A 25,688-nucleotide genomic window follows, 5' to 3' on the forward strand; every position below is an offset into this window, starting at 1 on the left:
ACAGATCACTGTTTTTTCTTCTTTAGAAAGTATGGTTATTACGTGTCATAATAATTAGTTCTATTAACAGATTAAATACAACATATTTATCTTGCAATTATACAGTACACCAACATCCAAACAAAACAAACAATATAGGGTTTTGTCATGTAAGCAAAAATATAGAAAGGAATACATACACAAGAGAAAACACGAAACAAACATTTATAACAATACACATAAAATGGTAGTCTATATTTGTATACAGTACATAAAAGTATATCATACAATCAGTAAAATGTTACACAAGATAAATCTTGACTCTACATAACAATACAAATAAAATAGTAGGCTATATCTGTATACATACAAAAAGAAAATGTGGTATGATTGCCAATGAAACAACTCTTCACAAGAGACCAAATGACACAGAAATTAACAACTATGAGGCCCCAATACGACCTTCAACAATGAGCAAAGCCCATACTGTTATATATAACTGCACCATTTAACAATAAATGTACAATATGCTCATGTCCCACTTCACATGCAAAAAATAATGGTGTTGTTCCATTTTTTTTTCATGTTGATGTTGGCAGTGTAGTTCAGAAGACAACGGACTACACCTATCTTACCAATAATACAGTAAAATGTTGAATGTTTAACATGAAAAGCAAATTAGGCAATGATACATGATAGTAAATTTGTCTGTCCATCGTAATTAATTTCGCCATTCAAAAAGAGTTTTACAAGTGACTTATCACTTGTTTTCCGATACCTGTATTGTATTGATGTACGTATTTATTTATTTGTTTTCTAAATTGAATATTGTTACACTAAATAACACAAAAAATGACCTGGCTAATCAGGCAGAAAGAAATGTGAATTTAGAAAACAATGAAGTAATTAAAAAGATTACTCAGTAACAATAGAAATACAATGTGTACTAAGTGTGGTACAGTTTTATTCATTGGCATCAACACAATGTTTTTACTGCATTTGAATCTCAAATGTTTCTTCTATTCCTTGTAATACAATTAAGATATGTATTCACGTAATGTGAAGCTTAACTGCATGTGTAGAATATGATGGGATGAATTTCAGTAAATACCAAACATAAACAAACACCTAACAACAAGAAAATAAAAAGGGTGTTTTTGTCATCTGCTGCATGATAGTTACATATCATAACAAACCACCGACTAAAGAACAAGAGTTTAAAAAAAAGACATTTAACATCCCTTGCAGGTTTTTTTAACATGTCACAAAGAACCACTGACAAAAGAACAAGAGTTTAGTTTAACTTTCTTCTTTCTTTGTGTGATTTGTTAACATCATTACTATAGATGTATGTCCATTATCTGTAGCAATGTTTAAAGGAGATTCCCCATCTAGTCTACATATCTGTGTATCTGCTCCTTTATCTAACAATAAACATACAATATCTTCATGTCCTACTTCACTTGCATAAAATAATGGTGAGGTTCCATCTTCTTTTGTCATGTTGATGTCAGCATTGTGGTCCAGAAGACAACTGACTATATTTATATTACCCTTAAAACATGCTAAGTGTAATGGAGAAGAACCAGCTACTACATCAAAGGCATAATCTACTGACTTCTTATTGACATAATCTGCTACATGTGATGATTTAGTCTCTACAAAGTCATCAAAAGAGCCTTGTTTTACTTTGTCTAATGTGTACTGTGGGTGATTATTCAATGTATCTGTTATAGACTGTTTACTATGAACACAGATATTACAGTCAGCATTGTTCTCTAATAGTAACTTTGTTATCTCTACATTTTCATTCTGTACACTAAACCATAAAGCATTACCACCAAACAAAGCCTGGGAATTAATGTCTGGTTTATGTTTAACTAAAAACTGGACTATACTGGTGTGATTATTGCCACATGAATTAATTAGTGGTGTAAAGCCATCCTTGTCACATAGATCAACATTAGGATCCTTCTCTAACAGTAACTTTACTATATCAGTATGTCCTTTATAACTTGCCTGTGACAGAGGACTACAGCCATCCTTGAGACATAGATCAACATTAGGATTCTTCTCTAACAGTAACTTTACTATTTCAGTATGTCCTTCCTGACTTGCCATGTACAGTCCAGTAACCCCATCATCTCTACATTGATCCACATCAGCATCATTATGTAACATCCACTGGACTATATTAGTATAACCACCATAACTGGCCCTTATAAGTGGAGTATTACCTGATCCATATTCCTCCTTTGGTATCACTGTATCCTTGGTACTGGCTAAAGTTACTTGTTCTGATTTGTCCAGTCGAAGTAAGTACTGTAATAAATGTCGTTCAAATGATGAAACCTTAATATTATTGTTTTTAAACACAACTGTCACATTTCCTGAAGACCAGTCTTGTATAAACCTTTCTAGATATGATTCTAAATAATCATCTCCTATTTCTATAATGAAGTCTATGTTACCTTTCTGGTCATCTTGTGATTTCTGACAAATGAAACGTTCATGTACTAAACCACTATCACCGTGATCTATCAAACATTCAATCATTTTCTTACCAAAGTAATGAGCAAGGAAGTCAAACAATTTATCATGTACAGTTCTATAAATACCATTCTGTTTACATATAAATGTACCATCTAGGGTGTCAAGGGCATGTTGCAGTTTTGCCTTAGATATTCGTCTGTCCAATCCACAAGCATTATATGTGTCTTTTATGATAAGTTTTTGCCTCTTTGTTACTTTACCCTGGAACCATTTTTCTTCTAGGTGATTATTAAAGAGGACGCATAAAGCAAGACTACATATTCTATATTTCCCTTCATCACCGTGCTCATTTAACTTGTCTATCTCATTTTTATAGACAGCAAACGGATTTTTGAAAAATTCTTTTACATCTACATCTTTTTTTTCATCATATAAACTACACAACAATGGAAAAAAATCACAGTTTTGTGATAAATCATCAATATCTCTCATGCTTGTTCCAATATAGTTATTTGCTATATTTGTTTTTTCAAAAGATGCGAGACATAACTTATCTGATATTAAGTTGCATTCACAAGATTTAAAAGGTGCTAATATATTAAACTTTTCATCTTTATAAACTTGTAACCTACAAGATACAATAATCTTACAACATTTGTCTGCAATAATTGTTTTAATCACAGGTAACAGTTGTTCCCAGTTCTCAATTTGTTGTTGGTTGGCAGTAAAATTTCCACAAATATCATCAACAATGAAGACTGTTTGTTTACCAGGCTGATAATAATCTTTTATGTCTGTTGGTGAGTACACTGGTATTATATTGTATCCTTCTTTCAATAAAAGAAGTGCTGTGTGTCTTGCAATAAATGATTTTCCAACTCCTGATGGAGCGGTTAAAGTCAGGCAACTGTTGTTCTCTAACTGTTTCATGACATAATCACTGGCTTTTGTAGACACGAACATCTTATCTTTCTTTTCCCAGTCTTCTATTTGTTTTTTTATTAGCTCTGAAAAATATATAAGAGTAGCTTTTTAAAGAAAATTGCTATTTATATGATTATTTCAAACATACATAAAATAGTGAATTGAGTCTATGTTAAAAGTTGTTTCACATTTTGACTCTCAGGACTTTTTCTACCTTAGTATACCGTACAAGTTTTTCTCGTTGTTGAAGACTGGATGGTTACCAGTGAATGATTATATACTTGTCCGTATGAGGAAAGGTGTCTCCTTGAATTGGACATCATTCCGTATCTGCTTGTTTTTCATAAAATCTAATTTGAAAATATCCATTCAAAACATATACTTTCTAGCAAAACAATAATAAATTGTCTTGGTTAACCATTAGTAATTGTAAAATCATTCATAACAAGTGAATCTGTGAGCTACTGCTCACTAATGAAACCCTGTCCCGCTAAAAGTATAAGGAAAACAGGAAGTTGTCGAGTGGTGAATCTGAAAACGCATCTCACGGTAAAGCTGACTTATATAAACCCTGAAGCCCAATTTCAGAAATCTTTGTAATGAAGTTCCTGAAAAAGATGCGACAAAAATATATATGGGACGGACTGGCAGATGGAGTGACGGACAGACAGAGGTAAAATAGTATACCCCCACTTTTTTAAAATGGGGGTATAAAAACGAAAGAGGTTTTACTACACGTATCACATAAACTTTACATTATCACTGATTCATCTAATTGATGTCATTGAGGTGAAGGTCATATATACTCTGTCTCACAGCCATGTGGACTGCAAGGATCCCATATACCAAATATATTTTATCTATTTCTACATTTTACAAATTATTTTAGAGGTCAAACACCTTTGATCTGACTAAATATCAAACATACTAAGCGACAAGTATGTGCAGAGATTGCAAGGGTGCAGTCTTTGGTTGTTGTCAAATTATAAGATGTCAAAATACATAAACTAATAATATACCTCTAATATTATTTGGAATTATTTCACACAGCTCAGTTTCCATTTTCTTTAATTTATCTTTAAGATCTGACTTTTCTTCTTTTTCTGAAATCAGAAAAGAATGTTTATGGTTCATTACACAAGGAAAGTGTATTAAAAAAATGCATTCTACTATCATCTTAATATGTTCATTATAACATAAAATGCATCATAAGCACTTTTAAATTACCACATTAGGAACGCTCTAATGCAATTATGTGATACCTCGCTGTGCATAAAGACGTTATTTCCATTATAATTAATATTTCATAGGTGCATATATATATATATATATATATAAATCGTTTAAAAATATTTGATCTGCACTTATTTTCAAAAGTGTCAAAGACATCACTGATATAAACCTAGGATATAAGTTTCATAAAATTCTGGCAATAATTGTACACATGAGAGCGCTAACAATGCAAGTTTTCATATATTCAATATTTCCAATGGGCATAACTCTTTTAAAAAAAATTGATCCCCACTGATTGTTTACCTCTCTAAAGACATTGGTGATATAAACCTATAATATAAATTTAATAAAAATCTGGCAAGAATTGTACATATTAGAGGTCTCGTAAGACAATTTTCCATATATATAACCAATATTTCTAAGGGGTATACCTCTTGTACAAATTATTGATCAGCACTGATTTTTAAACTTTTCAAAGACATAGCTAATATAAACCTGATTTAAGTTTCATAAAATTCTGTATTAATAAGAATTGTACACATGAGAGCGCTTACAATGCAATTTCCCAATGAATGTTTCCAAGGGAAATAACTCTAACAAGAAATGTGTCCATAGTACACGGATGCCCCACTCCCACTATCATTTTCTATATGGAGTGGACGGTGAAATTGGGGTCAAAACTCTATATTAGGAGGTTTATATGATAGGGAACATGTATTTTAAGTTTCAACTCCATCAAAAAATCCTTTGACAAAAAACTTTAACCAAAAACTTTAACCTAAAGCGGGACAGACGGACGAATGGATGGACGGACGAACGAACAGACGTATAGGACAAAAACATAATGCTCCTATGTGGGGCATAACAATAATTGATCGTCACTGATTTTTAAACACGTAAAAGACATTGCTGATATAAACCTATGATATAAGTTTTATAAAAATCTGGCAAGAATTGAACACATGAGAGTGATAACAATGAAATTTTCCATATAATTAATGTTTCCAAGGAGCATAACTCTTTTAACAGGAAATGTGTCCATAGTACACGGATGCCCCACTCGAACTGTCATTTTCTATATTTAGTGGACGGTGAAATTTGGGTGAAAACTTTAAATTAAGAGGATTATATGATAGGGAACATGTATATTAAGTTTCAAATTGATTAGATTTCAACTTCATCAAAAAGTCCTTTGACAAAAAACTTTAACCAAAAACTTTAACCTGAAGAGGGACAGACGGACGGACGTGTGGACGGACGAACGAACAGACGAATTGACCAACACACATAATGCTCCTATGTGGGGCATAAAAATAATTGATCGTCACTGATTTTTAAACTTGTAAAAGACATTGCTGATATAAACCTATGATATAAGTTTCATAAAAATCTTGCAAGAATTGAGCACATGAGAGTGCTAACAATGCAATTTTCCATATAATAAATTGTTCCAAGGAGCATAACTCTTTTAACAAGAAATGTGTCCATAGTACACGGATGCCCCACTCGCACTATCATTTTCTATATTCAGTAGACGGTGAAATTGGGGTAAAAACTCTAATTTGGCATTAAAACTAAAAAAGATCGTATCATAGGAAACATGTGAACTAAGTTTCAAGTTGATTGGACCTCAACTTCATCAAAAACTATCTTGACTAAAAACTTTAATCAAAAATTTTAACCTGAAGCGGGACAGACGGAAACGAACGAACGGACGTACAGACCGAAAAACATAATGCTCCTATAATGGGCATAAAAATAACTGATCGTCCCTGATTTTTGAACTCATAAAAGACATTGCTGATATAAACCTATGATATTAGTTTCATAAAAATCTGGCAAGAATTGAACACATGAGAGCGCTAACAATGCAATTTCCATATAATTAATTTTTCCAAGTGGCATAACTCTTTTAACAAAAGTTGATCGACACTGATTTTCGAACTCATCCAAGAAATTGCTTATTTAAACCTATGATATAAGTTTCATAAACATCTGGCAAGAATTGTACACATGAGCGCTAACGACGCAATTTATTTTTTCAGGTTTCATTGTACATTATTTTGACACTGAATAAAACCTTGGTATATATATGCCATGTTTGTTTTGAGACTCTTGGGTAGTTAGATATCACATGATGATTTGTTTCAATTATGCTGTCAAGAAAGCGCCATTTCAAAAATAGATAGTCTTGATTTATTATCATCACTTATCCAGGAGAATAAAACTTTTCCATTAATGAATGTATATATATTTCTATGAATTATATAACATATTATTTTTTTCCTTCTTTTTCTTTTTGTAAATTTCCCTTAAACTAACTATTGTGGACAGTTATCTAATAGGCAATCATACCACATCTGTATAATGTTAATGTCAATTGTTTTTTATTTTACACAACAAACACTCAAAGAGGATCAGCAATCTTCTTAAGCCGACATCTCATTAGATTTTGTTTTCATAATTTGTCATAAACTGCAGCAGATGAAGTCATACAAAGCAAGCATCCATCACCCAGGACATGTTATTTTGTCATAACTGTATAAACTGCAGCCGATGAAGTCATACATAGCAGACATCTATCACTCAGGCCATGTGATTTTGTTACCAAAACAGCAAACATAAAGTTGACAATGGAAATAGGGAATGTGTCAAAGAGACAACAACCGCTGAAGGCCATCAATGGGTTTTAAACGCAGCGAGAAACTCCCGCCCCCTATATATTCAATAAGTAAAACTTGAAATGGGTATTACTAAAAGACATATGTCATGCCCCTGAAAGTTATTGTTTATTCAACGAATGACAAATTGATACTTATTAGATTTTTAAATAATCATCAGATATATAGAGAGTGCCAACTGCAATAATGAAGAAGAATGAATTTCCCCTGCATTTAACTTCAATTTTATTGGGACTGTTGCTGCTAAGACTTCTATTTGTTTGTCTTGTGTTTCGTGACTGCTTCCTTTATAATACCTTTTTACTTTGTCTTTCTTAGAAGAGATAATAAATTTTCTTTGGCTATATTTAATTCGTGTCACTAAGGTTACCTTTTAAACTATGAAGCATCTTTTTAACCTGTTTTTGCATCACAGTGCTTAGTGTGGTTTCTTTAACAACAGGATCACTCTTTCCACTGATTCTTCCAAATATCTGTTCAAAAATCAAACAAAACATTAAATTGATTATAAAGAATACATTTATATTCCAAACATCAAAGCACTACTAATCCCTTTGTCAAATCCTAAGGTTTTTTTTAACTGTATCAAAAATATAAAGTCCATAACTCTCCGACAATGGACGTCTGTTATTTCTATGTCCCCTTCACTGCATCGCACAGGGGAAAATTATACAATTTCAAGACATGCTGAATACAAATACTGCTTTCAAAATATAAAATGTGAATTTTAATTATTGTATAACCCGTCATGTGCAATTTAGGCTATAACAAAAACATAGCAAACATATGTTAATTTTCTGTATTGATTCAACTTGTCTTTGTAGTCTAACATGTCTAAAGAAAAGATACCATACATGTCAACCTCTAAAACTGAAATTGCATTGAAGAAAATGTCATAACGTGTACGAACTTTTGTTTTGGTTCAATTTTACAGTTTTTTTTATATACTATAACATAAACATGTTCCACTGAGTTTCCTACAAATATTTACTTCTGTATTGATTAATTATATAAATATTTACCATTAATTAAATATCTTTCTAAACAAAGCCTTCTTATTGTTTAATTCACACTACTTTGTATTAATGAATGTCATAAACCCCAGCTATACATGTAACTAGAAAACAATTATTACAGCTTATGTGCTCCTTTACATAGGAGGGAGATAAATCGAAAGAAGTTAGTGTGTTTCCTTTCAGTGTAATATCTAGAGCATAAGGATTTGATTTAAAAAAATTACATTTAAGTGATATTAAAACTATTCTCTCTGACAGAAATGTATTAAAAGGTTCAAATTGTTTTAGAATGATTTTTATGGGATAATTGATATTTGCAAACGGCAAATATTTTTGTCAGTACATAGAATTACAAACGAAAGTGAACCAACGCCTGGCAAGTCTGTAGTAAGTTAGAGTCCCTGAAGTGGATACCACGGGTATGCAGTATCGTTATGATAAAACACAAAAATGTAGAAAGTCTTATAACAAAGTCTTCTTGTTGTTATAAGACTTAGTACATAGAATTGTACGTTAAGCTTGACTGGCTTCAACTTTCTCGGGTACAATTAACGAGACAATTCTGGAATCAAATGTAATGTTTTGATAGCTTTCATCAGCACGGTAAATAAACAAGTCCTAAGTTTTGACTTTTCAATTGTTTACCTTTTCACAGGAAATGAGCCGATAAAACCGAAACATATATTTGACTTCTAAATACCAGAAACAATACTGGTCAGAAATACCCGGGTTATTTGAATTCCCGTCTGATATTAAAAAAATCCCATGTGAGAGGAGAAATTCACGGGAGTAGCTCGCAGAAATTAATACGGGTCAGTTGACAGGTACGAGAAACTGAGAATGGACAAAGCACAATCAAGATATATATTGGCATATAACAGCCCTTTTGTTCACATGGAACACAAGAGTGATTTGATGAAGAATCTTAAATAGATTATTGCTACATCAGATTCAAATTGACGTTGTAGTTTCAGAGTTGAGAAAAATGTCAAAGTTAATAGATAGCTAATAGAAAGTGATGGCAAACTGCACAGTTGTGTAAACTACAGAAAATATATTACTTCATTTACTGTTTGAACAAATTGTTGATATTTATCTAAATCCATCGATGACATTTTAATGATCTTATTATACCAAGACTGTAGTCTATATAAGTCTGCTGCTAATCTGGAATCATGGCTCTCTGGTTCTGTATCTGAAATCTGTACAGCTTTAACCATAGAAACTAATGTAACCAGTGACTGGAATCCTGGTCTGTTTGTTAGCTGTGGTATGTTGGCTATTGTAAAAAAAGACATGATAAATAAACTCAACCTATATATTATATCTAACACAAGAAATGTTTGGTCATTTTCAAGTGAATGTATTTGTATTTGGTCTGAACATTTGTCTCAGTTGCTGTCTATATGTAGAGTCCACATGAATTGGATTGTGCTAGGAGACATCATTCAACTTTTCCAAATATAAGAATTGTGAAAAGGCTTGGTAAAAAATCCAGAATCGATTAATGTGATTTCTTTAAATAATAAACAAATATTCACATTTCTCCCTTGAATGTTTCCTTTTTGTCAAAGCATAAAAGCTTAAAATACAATACAGTTTATCTCTTAACTTGATATCTAACAAATTTATCTTTTTAACCAATTATGTACATGATGTTTGGCCAAGATAAAATATATGTGTGTTTCCCGACCGACTTTCAGTCATGATCGGAAACATTTTATTGACTTCGAAATTTTTTCAGGAAAAAGTTTTCATTTAGAATAGCTTTTGACTCGCATCTAAGTTTAAACGTTTGATTTCATTGTAATTTTTAAATACAATAAGCATTTGTATGATATAGAGTGAAGCTTAACAAACAGCATGGCTACTACCATGGCCTTCAGTTTAAGTGTGTTAGCAATAACTGTTGATGAGTGTTCACACAGGAAAGAGAAACTAGAGGCTCCCAAGAGCCTGTGTCGCTCACCTGTATCTACTGTTGTTTTTGAAATCATGTAAAATAAGGTTAAAATCATAATTAAAAGTATTAGATACCATAATAATGATCGAGGCCAAGTTTGGTTTTATTTGGCCCGATAGTTAAATTAAAAGCAGATGTATTCCATTGTAGTCTAACAATAGTAACTGAAGACCCCTTACAATGAATCATTATTCAAATTTGTTTTCAAGTGACCATTTGAAATTGTTTTTTTTACAATTTTCCCTTAGACTTCGATAGTAAACCCATAAATGTTCTATTTTTAACCATGGCGGCCATGTTGGTTGGATGACAGGGTCATCAGACAAATTTTTCCATCAAAATACCCTATTGAAAATTGTGGCTAACTTTAATTCTATTTGGCCCAGTAGATTAAGTGGAGAAAATTTTTGTAAAAGATTAGAAAAATTTATGAAATATTGACTATAAAGGGCAATAACTCCTTAAGGGGTCAATTGACAATTTTGGTTATTTGACTAATTTGTAGATCTTACTTTGCTGAACATCATTACTGTTTGCAGTTTATCTCTATGTATAATACTATTTAAGATAATAACCAAAAACTGCAAAATTTCCTTAAATTTAACACATCAGGGGCAGCAACCCAACAACAGATTGTATGATTCATCTAAAAATTTCAGGGAAGATAGATCTAAACCTGATAAACATGTGTACCCCATTTCAGGTTTGCTCTTAATGCTTTAGTTTCAGAGATATAAGCCAAAAACTGCATTTTACCCCTTTGTTCTAATTTTAGTCATGGTGGCCATGTTGGTTGGCAGGCGGGGTCATGGGAGACATTTTTTAAACTAGATACCCCAATAATGATTGTGGCCAAGTTTGGTAAAATTTGGCCAAGTAGTTTCAGAGGAGAAGATTTTTGTAAAAGTTAATGGAGAAATGAGAAAATCTCACTTGGCCCATAGGGCCAGGTGAGCTAAACAAAAGCGTCATTGACCCAATTTTTAATTTCTACCACCTGTATTGATATATTTATTCAGTATCATGACCGGATTAAAGAAAAAGGAATTTACTGAATGAATTTTAACCGGAAAAATCCATGAAATGTCTCCCACATTGACGGTTGGGAAAGTTGTACAGCTTTTTAATGTGAGGGACTTTAAATTCAAGTGTACTGTTCCAGTTTCTGATGCTCTTGAAATCTTATCCAATAGTGTCAAGGATGCCACAGAGGAAGCAACCAAACAAGCAGTGAACGCTTTTCAACTGTTGATGGCTGGGGAAGATGCCTCCCAGCATTAAAATCAAGAAGTTATAGTATACAAATGAAATCTAAAACTTTTGTCCAACATCTTTCAGGGTAGGATACATGTCTGTCCAAGTACTGTTAACCAACTAATTTTTGCCAGCAATTTATTTTTACGTCTTTTGCAAGTAGAAAAAATAACTTGAATATAGACCGTCGCAAATATGTAAAATTTGGATCTTTCTTCATTTAACTACATCAAGCAAATTTGAAAATCAGGAAATTAAATCTTCGCGAAATAGGCTAGTAAGGGCTAACCGAGAAATAAAGTATCCGCGAAGATAAGTTCGTTTACAGTATTCTACCTTCACCATTATCTACCCAACCCAGCCTTTAAACTGTTTCAGGCATATGGTATATTTTTTTTCCTTTTTCTGCGGATAATGGCCACAATCAACGAACTGATTATCCTGTCATGACTTTTGTGTACAAACGGACACATACCCCTCCCCCTCCCCAATTTGATAAAATTTATCTCCACTTAAGACCAAAAAAAGTGTTCTAAACAGAATGAAAATGCATACACACGTTGCATTTTATATATTTAAATGCATTATTTCTTGTTCAAATAGGTTTATAGGTTTAATATTGAGGCCTTGCTGTCAATTACAACAGATGTAGAGCTCATAAATGGCCATTTGGCAATTTACCAGATTTTCGAGACGAGGAAAATAATTTCAAAATAAAATGTTTTTCCTACCTGTCATTTTGGGCATGAAATAGGACACACACATATATTTCATCTTGGTCATAGCCTTATTGTAAAATATTACCATCCTGAACATGCATGAAATGTTTGCCACTGGATGTAAACAGACAACAATCGTATCAATCTTGTAAAAGGATATCATCCTGAACAAGCATGAAATATTTGCCACTGGATGTAAACATACAACAAGCGTATCAATCTTATAAAAGGATATCATCCTGAACATGCATGAAATATTTGCCAATGGGTAAACAGACAACAATCGTATCAATCTTGGAAAAGGATATAAAAATAATGTTGTTTGTCAATACTTGTCTGGTTATTTTTACTAGTTTATATTGTAGACGAGACTAAAAGATTTTTTTTTTTTTTTAAACAGTTCATTGTTTTATCAAATCATATATCATGTCTATCATGGTCTATTTAGTTCCAATTCTACCATTGGTGACACACAAAGCTTAAGGTTTTGGAGACCATATCCATTTTGATATGTATGTATCTTACACATGAAACTGAGAATGGTAACAGGGAATGTGTCAAAGAGACAACAACGCGGCCAAAAACAGTTAATAGTTTTGACCACTTTACTTGTGATAAAACTTGAGTTGTTAACCAGGTAGAACAAAAAGATTGCCCTTCTGGTGCCCCTCATTAGCCTAATCATTCTCTTCAACGTTAAAGATTATTTTGTTTGAATAATGCATGCAGCTGTGCATTCTATGTTAATTAATAGATAGTTGATAAAATAACTGAACCTGTTTGATTTAATTCATCTTGGTTAACATCAGTTGATTCTAAGACAGAAGCCAGCTCTGCATTAGCTGACACAGGATCCTCCTTAAGAGCCTCCAGAAATAACATATAATCTTGTTTACTTCTGATCTTAGCTATAAGTTTTCTATTCATTTCAGCTGACACTCCACTGGAAGCTATATCTGCATGGTCATCTGGTTCTAAAACTCCCTTTGATATTAATGAATCAATGACATTTCTAACATCAGATAAATTCTGAATCAGATTGTAGTAGTTCTTTTGCAAACTGACTGAATGGTTCCCTGTACCTAAATAAAAGAGAAGGAATTAACAGTCATAGTAACTTAAGCTATGACTTTTCATTTGTTTAGTTAAATATTGAGTACAATTATGAGACACTAATATTAATGCAAGAAAAATTATGTTGACGGTGTTTTAGGCAGCAACCATTTGATTTTCTGGGGGGCTATGGTTTTTTTTTTCTGGACAAATTTATTTTTTCGCCTGCGGCGAAAAACAATCTATTTTTTTTGCGACAAGTCGAAAACATTTTTTTTCTTTCAATTTTAGCATAACATATAGTGGCAGCTGAGGGTGAAACAAATAATTTTTTTTTCTCAGAATCAAAAACAAATTATTTTTTTCTCCAAAAACTGGAAACAAACTTTTTTTTCCAAAAGCCCCCCCCCCCCAGAAAATCAAATGGTTGCTGCCTTATAGAGCCTGTAAATATAGCTTATACCACTGCATCAAGTGTGGTTCGTTATTTCTCCAATTGAGACAATTAAATTTTCATCACTTTTTATCAATATTAACAGTGATTTTGTTATTAATAAATTAAACATAACAAAATAAATACTGCAATATAGAATACACTCTTATGGTCCTACATCATGTCAATACTTGTATTTTAGCATTGCCCAAGGTTGACTTTTTCACGGATTATTTAAAATGTCTTTACATATAATTAAATCTGTTGGATGTGTACTGATTGATATTTTAGTCTGGGAAACAATTTATTCATCTATTTGTAATTGTCTATTAACTAGCATTCAGTAGCTGTGAGTACTCTTCGGTCGGTACTTTGTGTCTTTAGTCTTGTTGTTGTTTGTGCTTTATGTTGATCTGATTCGTCATGCCCTTGTCAACTGATTTTTAAAGTTTGTTCTTATGGTTTGCTTTTACACCAAATCACAGTTAGTTCCCTTGGCCTTGGGTAAATTTGACCAGTATAATTAAAGAATTTTGTATTATTTAATGCAAAAGGATATCAAGGTTATGGCAAGAGTCCTTACATTTATCAATTAACTTTAGTTTGAACAAGATGAACCAACACCTGAAGTGGTTATCGTGAGATTGGGTAATAGTGGGTGGAGGATACCGTAAAGTATTCACAGTTGTCTTTTAAAAGTAAAATAGAACAATAAAGACAACAACACCCATCAATTACCGCATGGTAAGAGTTTAGTCTGGTCGACATGTTTCGCCAACAAGGTTGGCGTCTTCAGGACAATATTACACATGAAATCAAACAGTGAAGTACACATTTTGCGGTTGTGTGGTTCGCCGAACAATAGAGGTTGTGAGGACGACGTTATAGATATAAATAGAAAGTGAAAGTAAAATAAGTATATAGTATAGTTAAAAGTGAAAGTTAGTCAATAAAGTTATTAACAATGTGTGAGGAAAAAAGAATTAGACATTTGGAAACAGAAGCAACCACAGAAACATACAGATAAGAAGCAGTCCATCACTGAAGATTAACATACCATACATAAGAACACAAAGTCAAATAATTCGGAATACCAATCATTTTACTTAGTGAAAAAGGAAGGAATTAGAAACAAAATGAACCACTTAAACCACAAAACACAAAACTCTTACCATGCGGTAATTGATGGGTGTTGTTGTCTTTATTGTTTTATCTTATTTATCAATTAAATGTAATTCAGACCAATCTTTCCTTCATTTAGCCATAAATTGTGATTTATAATACAGGAACAAGTCTTCTATTAAAGGGGCGCCAGTGGTACCCATAGTAATATGGGACCCTGTAATTAAGTGGTGGTAGTTGTTTGCTTTCTTCATATTTTTTTTTCTTTTTTTTTTGGCAGTTACTTTTACCGTTTGAATTAGGTGTTTGTCTTTAATAACTTTCTACACATTGCTCATTGTTGAAAGCAATAGCTTTCATACCGATAGTTACATGCATCTAGTACATTTGGTATCTGGTAAATAGTTGTTTCATTGGCATTGATATCACATCTTCTGATTTTTATAGATAGTGCTTTTCCTGTTATACTTTATTGTACCTACATAGATGCCAACCCCCTTTTGACACAATCAGTAACAAACTATCAAATTTTCCGTATTTTTGAAAAGTTTTCAGTAATCATTCATAAACGTGCATTTACCAATAAAAATTACTGACGAGTGGTTGCAATGTGATGTACACTAAAATTTGTCATTTAACATGTTGTCTGTAGTATGTATTCCATTCATTAATTGTTCAGATGTTCTCGACTCAAACATTTTTGTTTTGTCAATGAGAAGTAGAGAAAGGGGGAAAGCTACTAAATAAAATGCAAGTTTGCCTCTTCGGAAGTCAGTAGTTACCCAACAGTAGGTTGATAACTCCCGCGAAACCGGAAGCATTACATTGGCGTTTCCTAAATACGGGACCAGGACGGAAAAGTAATGATAAAAATCCGCGTTTTACAAAATTGAACGTCGATGATTGGGAATCAGTAACTATTCGACTTTGACCGTAATAGCGTAGTTTTTATCGCAAAATCGGAAAAACTACGGAAAAATCGTAATGGTTGGCATCTATGTACCTATTGTAATTCCACTATTAAGGATAAAGGCATGCCCAGGACATATTAGGGGGGGATTGAAATTTCAAATAACTGGTTTTGTCTGATTGGCATTTACCAGACACCAGGGCTTCCAAAAAACATTTGAGCCAGCCGGACATTTTATATCTGATCCCGATTTTAATCCCTTAAGACTAAGTCACAAAAGGCAATTATGGTAATCAGATGGCCATTCCAATGATAATGACATTAGATTAAAAAACGATTTTAAACTTTACTTTGTTTTGGATGTTTGGATGTAAACTGTTAAATTGGCAGTGTATCATTCAAAGTGTGCACATCAGCGTGCTCATATCTGCCATAGACTCTTTATTTGTGCAAAATGACATGTCAAAAACTTCATTTTCGTTTTGAAAATCACGTTTTTCTAAAACCGGATGTTGACTTGACAATGGTAAAACATGGACCGTAAACGGATACGTAAAATCTGTGTACGTTTGCAAAGCGTGACTGAGTGAAGAAGCTCTTTCCATGTTATTTCTTCAACAAAATGCTTGAAATGAACGTTAAGATACAGGTATCAATGATAATTTTAGCATTTTGAAGAAATAAAGGATGCATAATTAAATTTCCCACCTTTGCACATGAGCACACGTGTTCTAGTTCATTGGACGTAGTTCTGACGATTTTTCATTTAAACCTTTTAAATTTTTTTATCAAATCATGTAGATAAACTAATTTCTTATAATTTTAATCTTTTGGACTAAATCAATGAGCTACAAACCGCTGAAATGTAAGAAAATAATTGTGAATAGACCAATCAATTTATACGATGTCCGGTACTGAACATAGTTTACCTGTCAATTGAACAGTTAGATATCACCTGTCCAACAACTAATTAGCCTTGATTAAAATTAGAAAGTATTGAAGTAGGGGTTGTTTTGATAGTAATTAATCATCATGTCACTTTTATGACCGGAAATGTGTAGATGTTAAAGGCAAAAGGTTGGGTCAAAAAGATCGTGACTTATGTTAAAATGACCGAAAAAGCCTTGAAAACTAAAATGTATATGACCGTTTCATGCTTTGCCCAGCCGGACTTTTACCGGACATTAATCAAATGTCCGGAATATATGACCGTTTTGGAAGCCTTGCCAGACACTGCCTTTCATACAAATAATCAGAATGAAAACTAAATACTCACTACATGATTTAACTTTGGACTGTGAATGAACTTCATGATGGGAAAATTGTTGCCCTTCCATACATTCTATCAGATCTTTAGAACAAGTAGGAGACTCTTTAAGAACCTCTAATAATACACTGTAGGAATCTTCTGGTCTTTGTATTAGAAGGTCTAAGATACATTTGTTGCGGTCAGATGGCTTTGGATGGTGTTCTATTTGTGCTCTATCTTCAATCCTAAGGATACATTTGGAAATCAATAGATCAAGGACGTCCTTATCTAGAATGGTGTCTTGTATTATCTTATCATAGAAATGGTACAATCGGTGGTGAGCTGGAAAAGAAATAAAAATGTGGTAACCAAGGTGATTTAGATAGATATATATATATATATGACAGTTTTGTCCACTATGAAGAATTTGAGAATGGAAACAGGGAATGTGACAAAGAGACAACAACCCAACCAAAGAGCAGAAAACAGCCGAGGCCACCAATGGGTCTTCAACACAGCGAGAAAATCTGGCATCGAGAGGTGAACTTCAGCTCACCCCTACACAATAATGTTTACTTAAGTTCAGTGAAAATGGACGTCACACTAAACTCAGAAACATATAAATGAACTAAAATTTAAAAAACATACAAGACTATTGAACAAAGGCCAGATGTTCCTGACTTGACACAGGCGCAAAAATGTGGCGGGGTTTTGTGAGATATCAACCCTCCCCCTATACCTCTAGCCAATGTAGAATAAAGAAACACACATCAATACGCACAGTAAAACTCAGTTTATAAGAAGTCTGGGTCCAATGTTAGAATAGATAACAGAAGCAAAATGACAATGAGACATAAATTAACAAAGGAATACTAGCAGTGACTGACATGCCAGCTCCAGACCTCAATTAAACTGATTGAAAGATTATGTCTTTATCATATCCCTCCCGCAAGGGGTTTAGTATACATACCTGCCAACTTTTGAAAGTGCTCATGGGGGTTTTAGTGCGCGACAACAATTTTAAAGGTGACAATTCTTTTGAACGTATTTTGCGCGTGCTGTTTTGTGGTCTAGAAAAGGTGTCATATTTGTATGATGAGCTTTCAAGCCTTTTTATTAAGTTTATTTGCATGATTCTAGTTTACAGTATATCAGTAGAAAAGATGAACTTTCGCTATAAGCCCAGGATTTATTTGCATGTGTAAGGACATTACATGATTATTGACTTTTCCAATTTAAAATAATGCACAAAAAAAGACCTTTAACAGGTTGGGAACAACACCTAGGGTAACCCCTCAATGTAAAGACATTTAAACCCACTTTTTAGGTACAAATGAGCACATATTCATACTATTTGAAGAAATCTTTTCCAAAAGAACTATACATCTTATGATCTATCTGGTATTATTTGATCAACACATGACGTATAGGAATTTTGAAATGTTCTTGGACTTGAAATTCTTAATTTTTCATAATAATTAGACCCCTCATTTAGAAAAGTTGTTCCAAATATAAATTATAATGATTTTTTTCCATTTTTAAGTTAAAAGTCTAAAATTTTATTTTTTATTTTTTACAACAGTAAAATTGCCCCTTGTCTTATGGACTGAGTCCCTCATTTGAGGGATATCCCTCATGTGGGGGTTGTTCCAAACCTGTTCGTTTGGTCCTTGTGAAAAAAAAGAATAGTACATTGTACTTTAAATGATTTGGTAATTTAATTGAATACATAAATAACAGATGTTACAGCAAGTGTAATGTCAATAAATTAGTGAATCAAAGCGGGAAAGCCCTGTAAAGGCAGTTAATTACAGGTTGTGTGTATTTCTAGTCCAGTTATATCATTATATTTCATAGTACAGAGGTTGTTTGACACTCAGGTACACAACAACAAGGACTAGGCATCGTTAATTGTCTTTAATTGAAAATGTGGTTGTTTTGCAGTGCAGAAACAGAAGTTAAGTACGGAACCGGCCGGTCTCACTAATAAGAGACAAGAAGAATTTTAGCGACAAACAGCGACAAGAAGAATAATTTAGTGAAGAAGCAACAATAACAAACAAGGGACACGCGAATCGCTATTCTCTCGCGAGGCTATTCTGGTGTGATAGTGTGACGCCACACCTATTAATGATGTCCCTATCAAGAACAACTAATTTCACTGTTAAAAAGGAAATGATATTGCATGGTTTTAATTCAATAAATTCTTTAAAAGTAAGTTCGAAAATCTTTGTTTTGATTTCCAATTTTTAGCGTGTGCATAAAACATATTCTTTATATTCAATAAAAACTAGAAAATCCCTTTCTTCTCTATGATTTTTTTTTCATCTATCAATGTAATATAAAAAAATGTTTTATAACCGCCCCTTTAATAAAAATAATGCATATTTTTTTCAATATATATTGGGAATATAATTAAAGTTGTTTCAATGATATTTTTTATTTATGTATCGTCGCTAAATAGTCTTCTTAACGCTTCTTATCGCTGAATTAATTGTATTGTCGCTTCTAATCACTTTTTGACACTTCTTGTCTTGTCACGTACAGAAAGGCTTTAAATTGTGTAATATGCAATATAATTCATGTTCAGTCGACTTTTAATTGTTTTATCAACGACTGAACTGATTTAAAAATATCTTAAGATCGCAGATAGTACTCGAAATTGACCCGACCTCTTTCCACACGGAATTCAAATAAACAAAAATGATAAAGATAGGTTGTAATCAGGTTGAATGCTTATAATGCAAAATACACATTAATAAAACGTTTTTTTTTTAACAAACAATACACACTAATCATGCTAATCGTTTCTTTATTTCCAAATGAAAATGAAAGAAACAAAAACTTTTCATACCACAAAAAGGAGGAGGAGAAAATTAAACCTTTCCGGATCTATTTCTGGCCAAATGACCCCCCGCATAGATTTGTTGGATGTCGCGTAAAGAAAGATGAACACCATGACTTGAAAGTCAGGCCTTAAAGCACTGACTTTTAATAAACTACTATTTATTATCTTTATGGTAGTACTGCATCTATGAATTTTGTAAATCAACAATGCTTTAATTCTTATCTGTGTAAGAACCTCATTGAAGGTGAAAAATCACCTTCATGTTCATGATTTTAAAATTCTGCCTACCACACAGAGGAATACTACCGAGTTCAAAATCTAGCATGTTAGAATAATCTTGAGATAAAACGTTTTTGATTTGCTAATTAATTTGATCACGAGAAGCACAGAATTTGATTGCCTGAACATGATTGTCTTCCCTTGGACACAGTTAAAAATCGGGACCAATAATATTTATCGTGTACATTTTCACAAAATCGTGTTTAAGATGTTTTTTTCACGATCAGGATCATGACATAGGGTCAAAATCCTGTAGTACACGCCTAAATCGTGAAAGTTAGCAGGTATGAGTATAATACCATCATAAAATATACGATATAAGACCTTTAATGAACAATAAATTAATTATAATACTTATATTTGTTCATTTATAACACTTGCATTCAACAAAACCCTGATAAGGGCCCCTTTACTACTTTGCATATACCAAACCCATTGACTTCATTAAAACAGCTTCCTCCACTATACAAGCTATAAATAATGCATGTACACTTTTATTATAAAATAGATGATAAATATTTTGACTAAGCCATAGTGAACAGCTTTTAAAACCTCTTGTGTCATTTCACATACAGGTCAAAGAAACCAAATTTACGAATACTGACCAACAACAACTCATTCTATTTTCATTTCTTATGTCATGTAGGTAAACGAAGTGCCGGTAAACAAAAAACAGATGGAACATTGTTTTCAATTTTCATTGAAACTTAATTTAATCAATATTATATGAGACAAATGTATTTAGAATTCAACACTGAACATATGGATCACAGCTTTACATCTTTTTTCTGGTTTTCTTTGTACTTCCTGTCATATTTGACCCCATAATTTCAGATTTCCAAAATATAAGCTGTATAATATTGAATACTTCACTGTACTGCTGCCTAGAAATAATAGTTACTCCTAATCAAAGAGCAGATTGCAGCATGCTCTGAGGGATACGATTGCCATTGTTTTCATTGATACATGTATTAATATTATTTTCAAATTTCAACTGCACGTGTAAAATGCTCGTAAAATGTAATTTACGTAATCTGAATAGTTATTCAACTTTAAAAACAGCTAATCATCGATACACGTGTATGAACAATGTACTTATTGAGTTTTGTTTTTGTACTATCAATTCCAAGTTTACTTTCCACAGCAGTCACTGAGAGTGAGAGAACGTATTACACATCGTACCTTATCACCTATTTTCCTATATGAATTCTAGGTTGAACCCCATTCCTAACTCTTTAAATATTTCATTTCCTTTGGGTCAGTGGGCATGACTCCTTTTCGTACACATTCCTCTGTTTAAATTGCGATCGGTTTTAAAATAATACGACGTCTATCGACAGCACTAGTTATTTTTTTCTCGACGTTTCGTCGTTTGAAGCGATAACATAAAAGACTCCATTTTGGCTGAAGGGGTCTTCTAGTTAAACCTTTAGGTTGTGGACTACATTTATTTAAATTTAAATGATGCATATGATATGAAATTATGCAACAACAATTACCCTCGATAGCAGACAGACATAGAAAGGATCTCGTGAGTTTCATTGAAATTAATCAATGGAGTGGGGAATCCAGAGCAACCATTCAATCTAATACCCCTTCATGTCAAGAAAACTATACACATGCGCATAATTATCTAACATGTCTAAATAAACCCTAGACTTATGATTTGTAGCATGGACGTATATTAAATATTAACTAAACGTTACGACCTCCATTTTTTTTATGGAAGTACAATATCAAATATCAGTTTCATAACGGTGACATATACCGGTAAGAAAACTCCACGTCAGTTCTTATATGACAGAAATAGATTTATTGATTTGAAATCAGAGAACTCTCGCATGTTATCAAAACTGGGGAATTCCCTCTGACGTGTTTCTAAATTTATAAAAACACTAAATATAAATACTGCTTAATTCTGATTTTCCGTGTTGTTAAAAACACGCATACAAGTCAAGGGAAATATCGAAACATGAAGATTATGAGAATAAAATTGAGAATGGAAATGGGGAATGTGCCAAAGAGACAACAACCTGACCATACAAAAAAAAAACAGCAGAATGTCACCAACAGGTTTTGAATGTAGCGAGAAATTCCCGCACCCGGAGACGTCCTTCAGAAGAACATTATAGGACAGTTGTTTAATTCAATCCTTTTGTTTTTATACCATTTAAAGCAAGACAATCTCAAGAATCTTAGATGTTCCTTGATGTTTAGAATAAACCGGTTGACGTGAGGGCATGGCCCGGAGTCAATGGTATAAGTCTACAGAGTCTACAGATTGCTTAAAAGCCAAAAACTTTATAAATAGGGAATGCTAAAATAAAAATAAAACAAGAATGTGTCCCCAGTACACGGATGCCCCACTCGCACTATCATTTTCTATGTTCAGTGGACCATGAAATTGGGGTCAGAACTCTAATTTGACATTAAAATTAGAAAGATCATACCATAAGGAACATATATACTAAGTTTCAGGTTGATTGGACTTCAACTTCATCAAAAACTACCTCGACCAAAAACTTTAACCTGAAACGGGACGAACAAACGGACGAACGAACGGAGGCACAGACCAGAAAACATAATGCCCCTCTACTATCGTAGGTGGGGCATAAAAACATTTTCCAAGTCAAAGTCTACAAAGTTGGCTTTAGTTCCACAACTTCAGACAACAGAGTAAGTGAACCTGCTTGTTTTATCTTTCACAGAATAGAAGAAAAAACTTAAAATACATTACTTGACAAAGCACCACTTAAAGTTAAATGGTGTACAGTGCATATGAAATTTAAATTAAACATGGTTTAAATTGGGTAGAGGAAATCAAGACTCTAGCTGGCTCCAAAGTTGACTCCAAATTATCCAAACTGGTAACAAAACAAAGGCATGATAGAAGCTAGTGTTTTTCTAACTTCTATCATTTGTAGGAGTCAGAGCAGCTCCTGAAACAAATGTTAAGGTATTTATTATAACATTTCATATCTGGTAATTACATTCTGTAAAAGATACCTTTAAAATTCAAATTTCCAGAGAAAAAGGAGATTTTCATTAAAGGAGATGACACGATTTTTTTAATTTTTTTAATTTTTAATAAATCAATAAATATTAGTCTTAAAACATGTTTCGTACAATTTTGCTGGTCAAAACCTGATCAATCAGCATTTTTAGGTCAAAGAATTCAGCGCTTGTCAAAATCAATCATTATTAAGTAGATAACGGTCACATGATCATGCTTCCATCACAAGTTCCCAGCTGAGAAAATGTCTCAAAAATGGGTGTGTCGATCACTTATGCACAATTACGCTATAGACGGTATTGACGGCACTTTGTCCGATTACTGACTAACTAAAGACAATTGACATCATCACTTTGTGTGTGGAAAATAAACAAGAAAACCACATTATAATGCATAGAGTCCAACAACGACGATTTTACAGACCAATCCGATCGGCTTGTTACCATACATATGGGTTCCTCTTATGAATAAATTTAATAAAGCGCTTTCTGCATATTTAAAAAAAAAATAAAACTACTTTGAATCATGGTTATTGATGGTTAAATTGTTTGTTTTGTCTCTGTTACGGTAACATTATAGGTGTGCACCAGAAGCAGAAAAAAAAAGATAGTAAAAGCCAGGGTATCCTTTTAAAAAGTAAAATCTCAAAAATACTGAACTCTGAGGAAAATTCAAAAAGGAAAGTCCCTAATCAAATGGCAAAATCAAAAGCTCAAACACATCAAACGAATGGATAACAACTGTCATATTCTCGACTTAGTACAGGCATTTTCTTATGTAGAAAATGGTTGATTGAACCTGGTTTTATAGCTAGCTAAACCTCTCACTTGTATGACAGTTGCATCAAATTCCATTATATTGACAACGATGTGTGAACAAAACAAACAGACACAATAGGTAAAAATGTCAAAAATAGGGGTACAGCAGTCAACATTGTGTAATCATCTTTAATCTGATGTGACACTATACATGCTATAAAAACAATCAAATGTAACAAAGAAGCACAAAAAGGCATACATCAAATTTAACATCCTTATTTCGCTTTTTTATTATACAATTTTATTTATCTATGTAAAATCCACCCATAAAGGATGGAAGGTTTTAAGTACTGGCAATTTTCCTTCTTTGTTTGTTCTGGAGAGACTTTTAATAGGTATTTATCATTAACATTTATGCCTATATATTGTTTTTAGTTGGAAACCATACATCAAATTATTTATGCATTTGTAATATTTTATTTGTTTCAATATAGAGTTGGCATTCTAGTTGTTTGAATGAAAAGTTGTCATTCTTTTTGTTTGAATATAAAGTTGGCATTCTATTTGTTTCCATACAGAGTTGGCATTCTATTTGTTTGAATATATAGTTGGCATTCTATTTGTTTCAATATAGAGTTGGCATTCTATGTGTTTGAAAATAGAGTTGGCATTCTAGTTGTTTGAATATAGAGTTGGCATTCTATTTGTTTGAATATATAGTTGGCATTCTATTTGTTTGAATATAGATCTAGAGTTGGCATTCTATTTGTTTGAATATGGAGTTGGCATTATATTTGTTTCCATACAGAGTTGGCATTCTATTTGTTTCAATATAGAGTCGGCGTTCTATTTGTTTCAATATAGAGTTGGCATTCTATTTGTTTGAATAATAGTTGGCATTCTATGTTTTTGAATATAGATCTAGAGTTGGCATTCTATTTGTTTGAATATGGAGTTGGCATTCTATTTGTTTGAATATATAGTTGGCATTCTATTTGTTTGAATATGGAGTTGGCATTCTATTTGTTTGAATATATAGCAGTCAGAGCTCAGACATAAACAAGTCGTTTTTTGTTTTTGACTTAAATAAGTCAAAACATGTATTTATTATAAAAATGTGTTTTCAATTTTAGACTTATCTAAGTCAGAAAATGACAGACTTGTTTAGGTCTATTTATGTTGATGAAAATACTTAATTTTACTTGGTGGCCAAAGTACACCACCTATGACATTAAAAACCTGTCTGAGAGTTCACAAGGACTTGAGCTATCTATATTTAATTATCTAATTGAACATCCTTACTAAACACAGATGTTTTACCTCATTAAGTGTGGTTCCAGGTGGTTGCATTGTAAGGTTAATTAACATTATCTCCGATTTTTTAGACTCTCATTCATATTTTTCTTTAGAAGACAAAGCATTGTCTTACAATGTTGTCTTAATTTGATTTAGATGCATGACCTTTTTATCAATATGCGTGGGTCTTGAAGTTGACCAATTTTGATAACTTATAGACTTGTAGGAGTCAATATTTGCAATTTTTTGATTCTGGTCAATTATTTCTTGCTTAACAATATTTGACTTATTTAAGTCGTATTTTGTCTTGCATTAAAGGGAGACAAATCTTAAAACTTACAACTTTAGACCTCTATGAGTCAAAAGCAGATTTAGACTTATTTATGTCTGAGCTCTGACTGTATAGTTGGCATTCTATTTGTTTGAATATATAGTTGGCATTCTTTTTGTTTGAATATATAGTTG

At 32.6% G+C, this 25,688-nt stretch overlaps 1 protein-coding gene across 1 annotated transcript in view; it reads right to left on the bottom strand.

The window, feature by feature from the left end:
* Positions 1-1,169: 1,169 nt before the first annotated feature.
* LOC143054465 (uncharacterized) overlaps positions 1,170-25,688 on the bottom strand; it is a 72,024-nt gene continuing 47,505 nt past the window's right edge. The window contains exons 5-10 of the mRNA XM_076227484.1: positions 17,057-17,371; positions 13,039-13,344; positions 9,388-9,605; positions 7,681-7,783; positions 4,416-4,499; positions 1,170-3,479 (exon numbers count right to left, since the gene is read on the bottom strand). Of these exons, the coding sequence (XP_076083599.1) occupies positions 1,279-3,479; positions 4,416-4,499; positions 7,681-7,783; positions 9,388-9,605; positions 13,039-13,344; positions 17,057-17,371 (3,227 nt within the window). The 3' untranslated portion in view covers positions 1,170-1,278. The remainder of the gene's footprint in view (positions 3,480-4,415; positions 4,500-7,680; positions 7,784-9,387; positions 9,606-13,038; positions 13,345-17,056; positions 17,372-25,688) is intronic.

Source organism: Mytilus galloprovincialis, chromosome 12 (assembly GCF_965363235.1).
Source record: "Mytilus galloprovincialis chromosome 12, xbMytGall1.hap1.1, whole genome shotgun sequence".
Taxonomy (NCBI): Eukaryota; Metazoa; Mollusca; class Bivalvia; order Mytilida; family Mytilidae; genus Mytilus; species Mytilus galloprovincialis.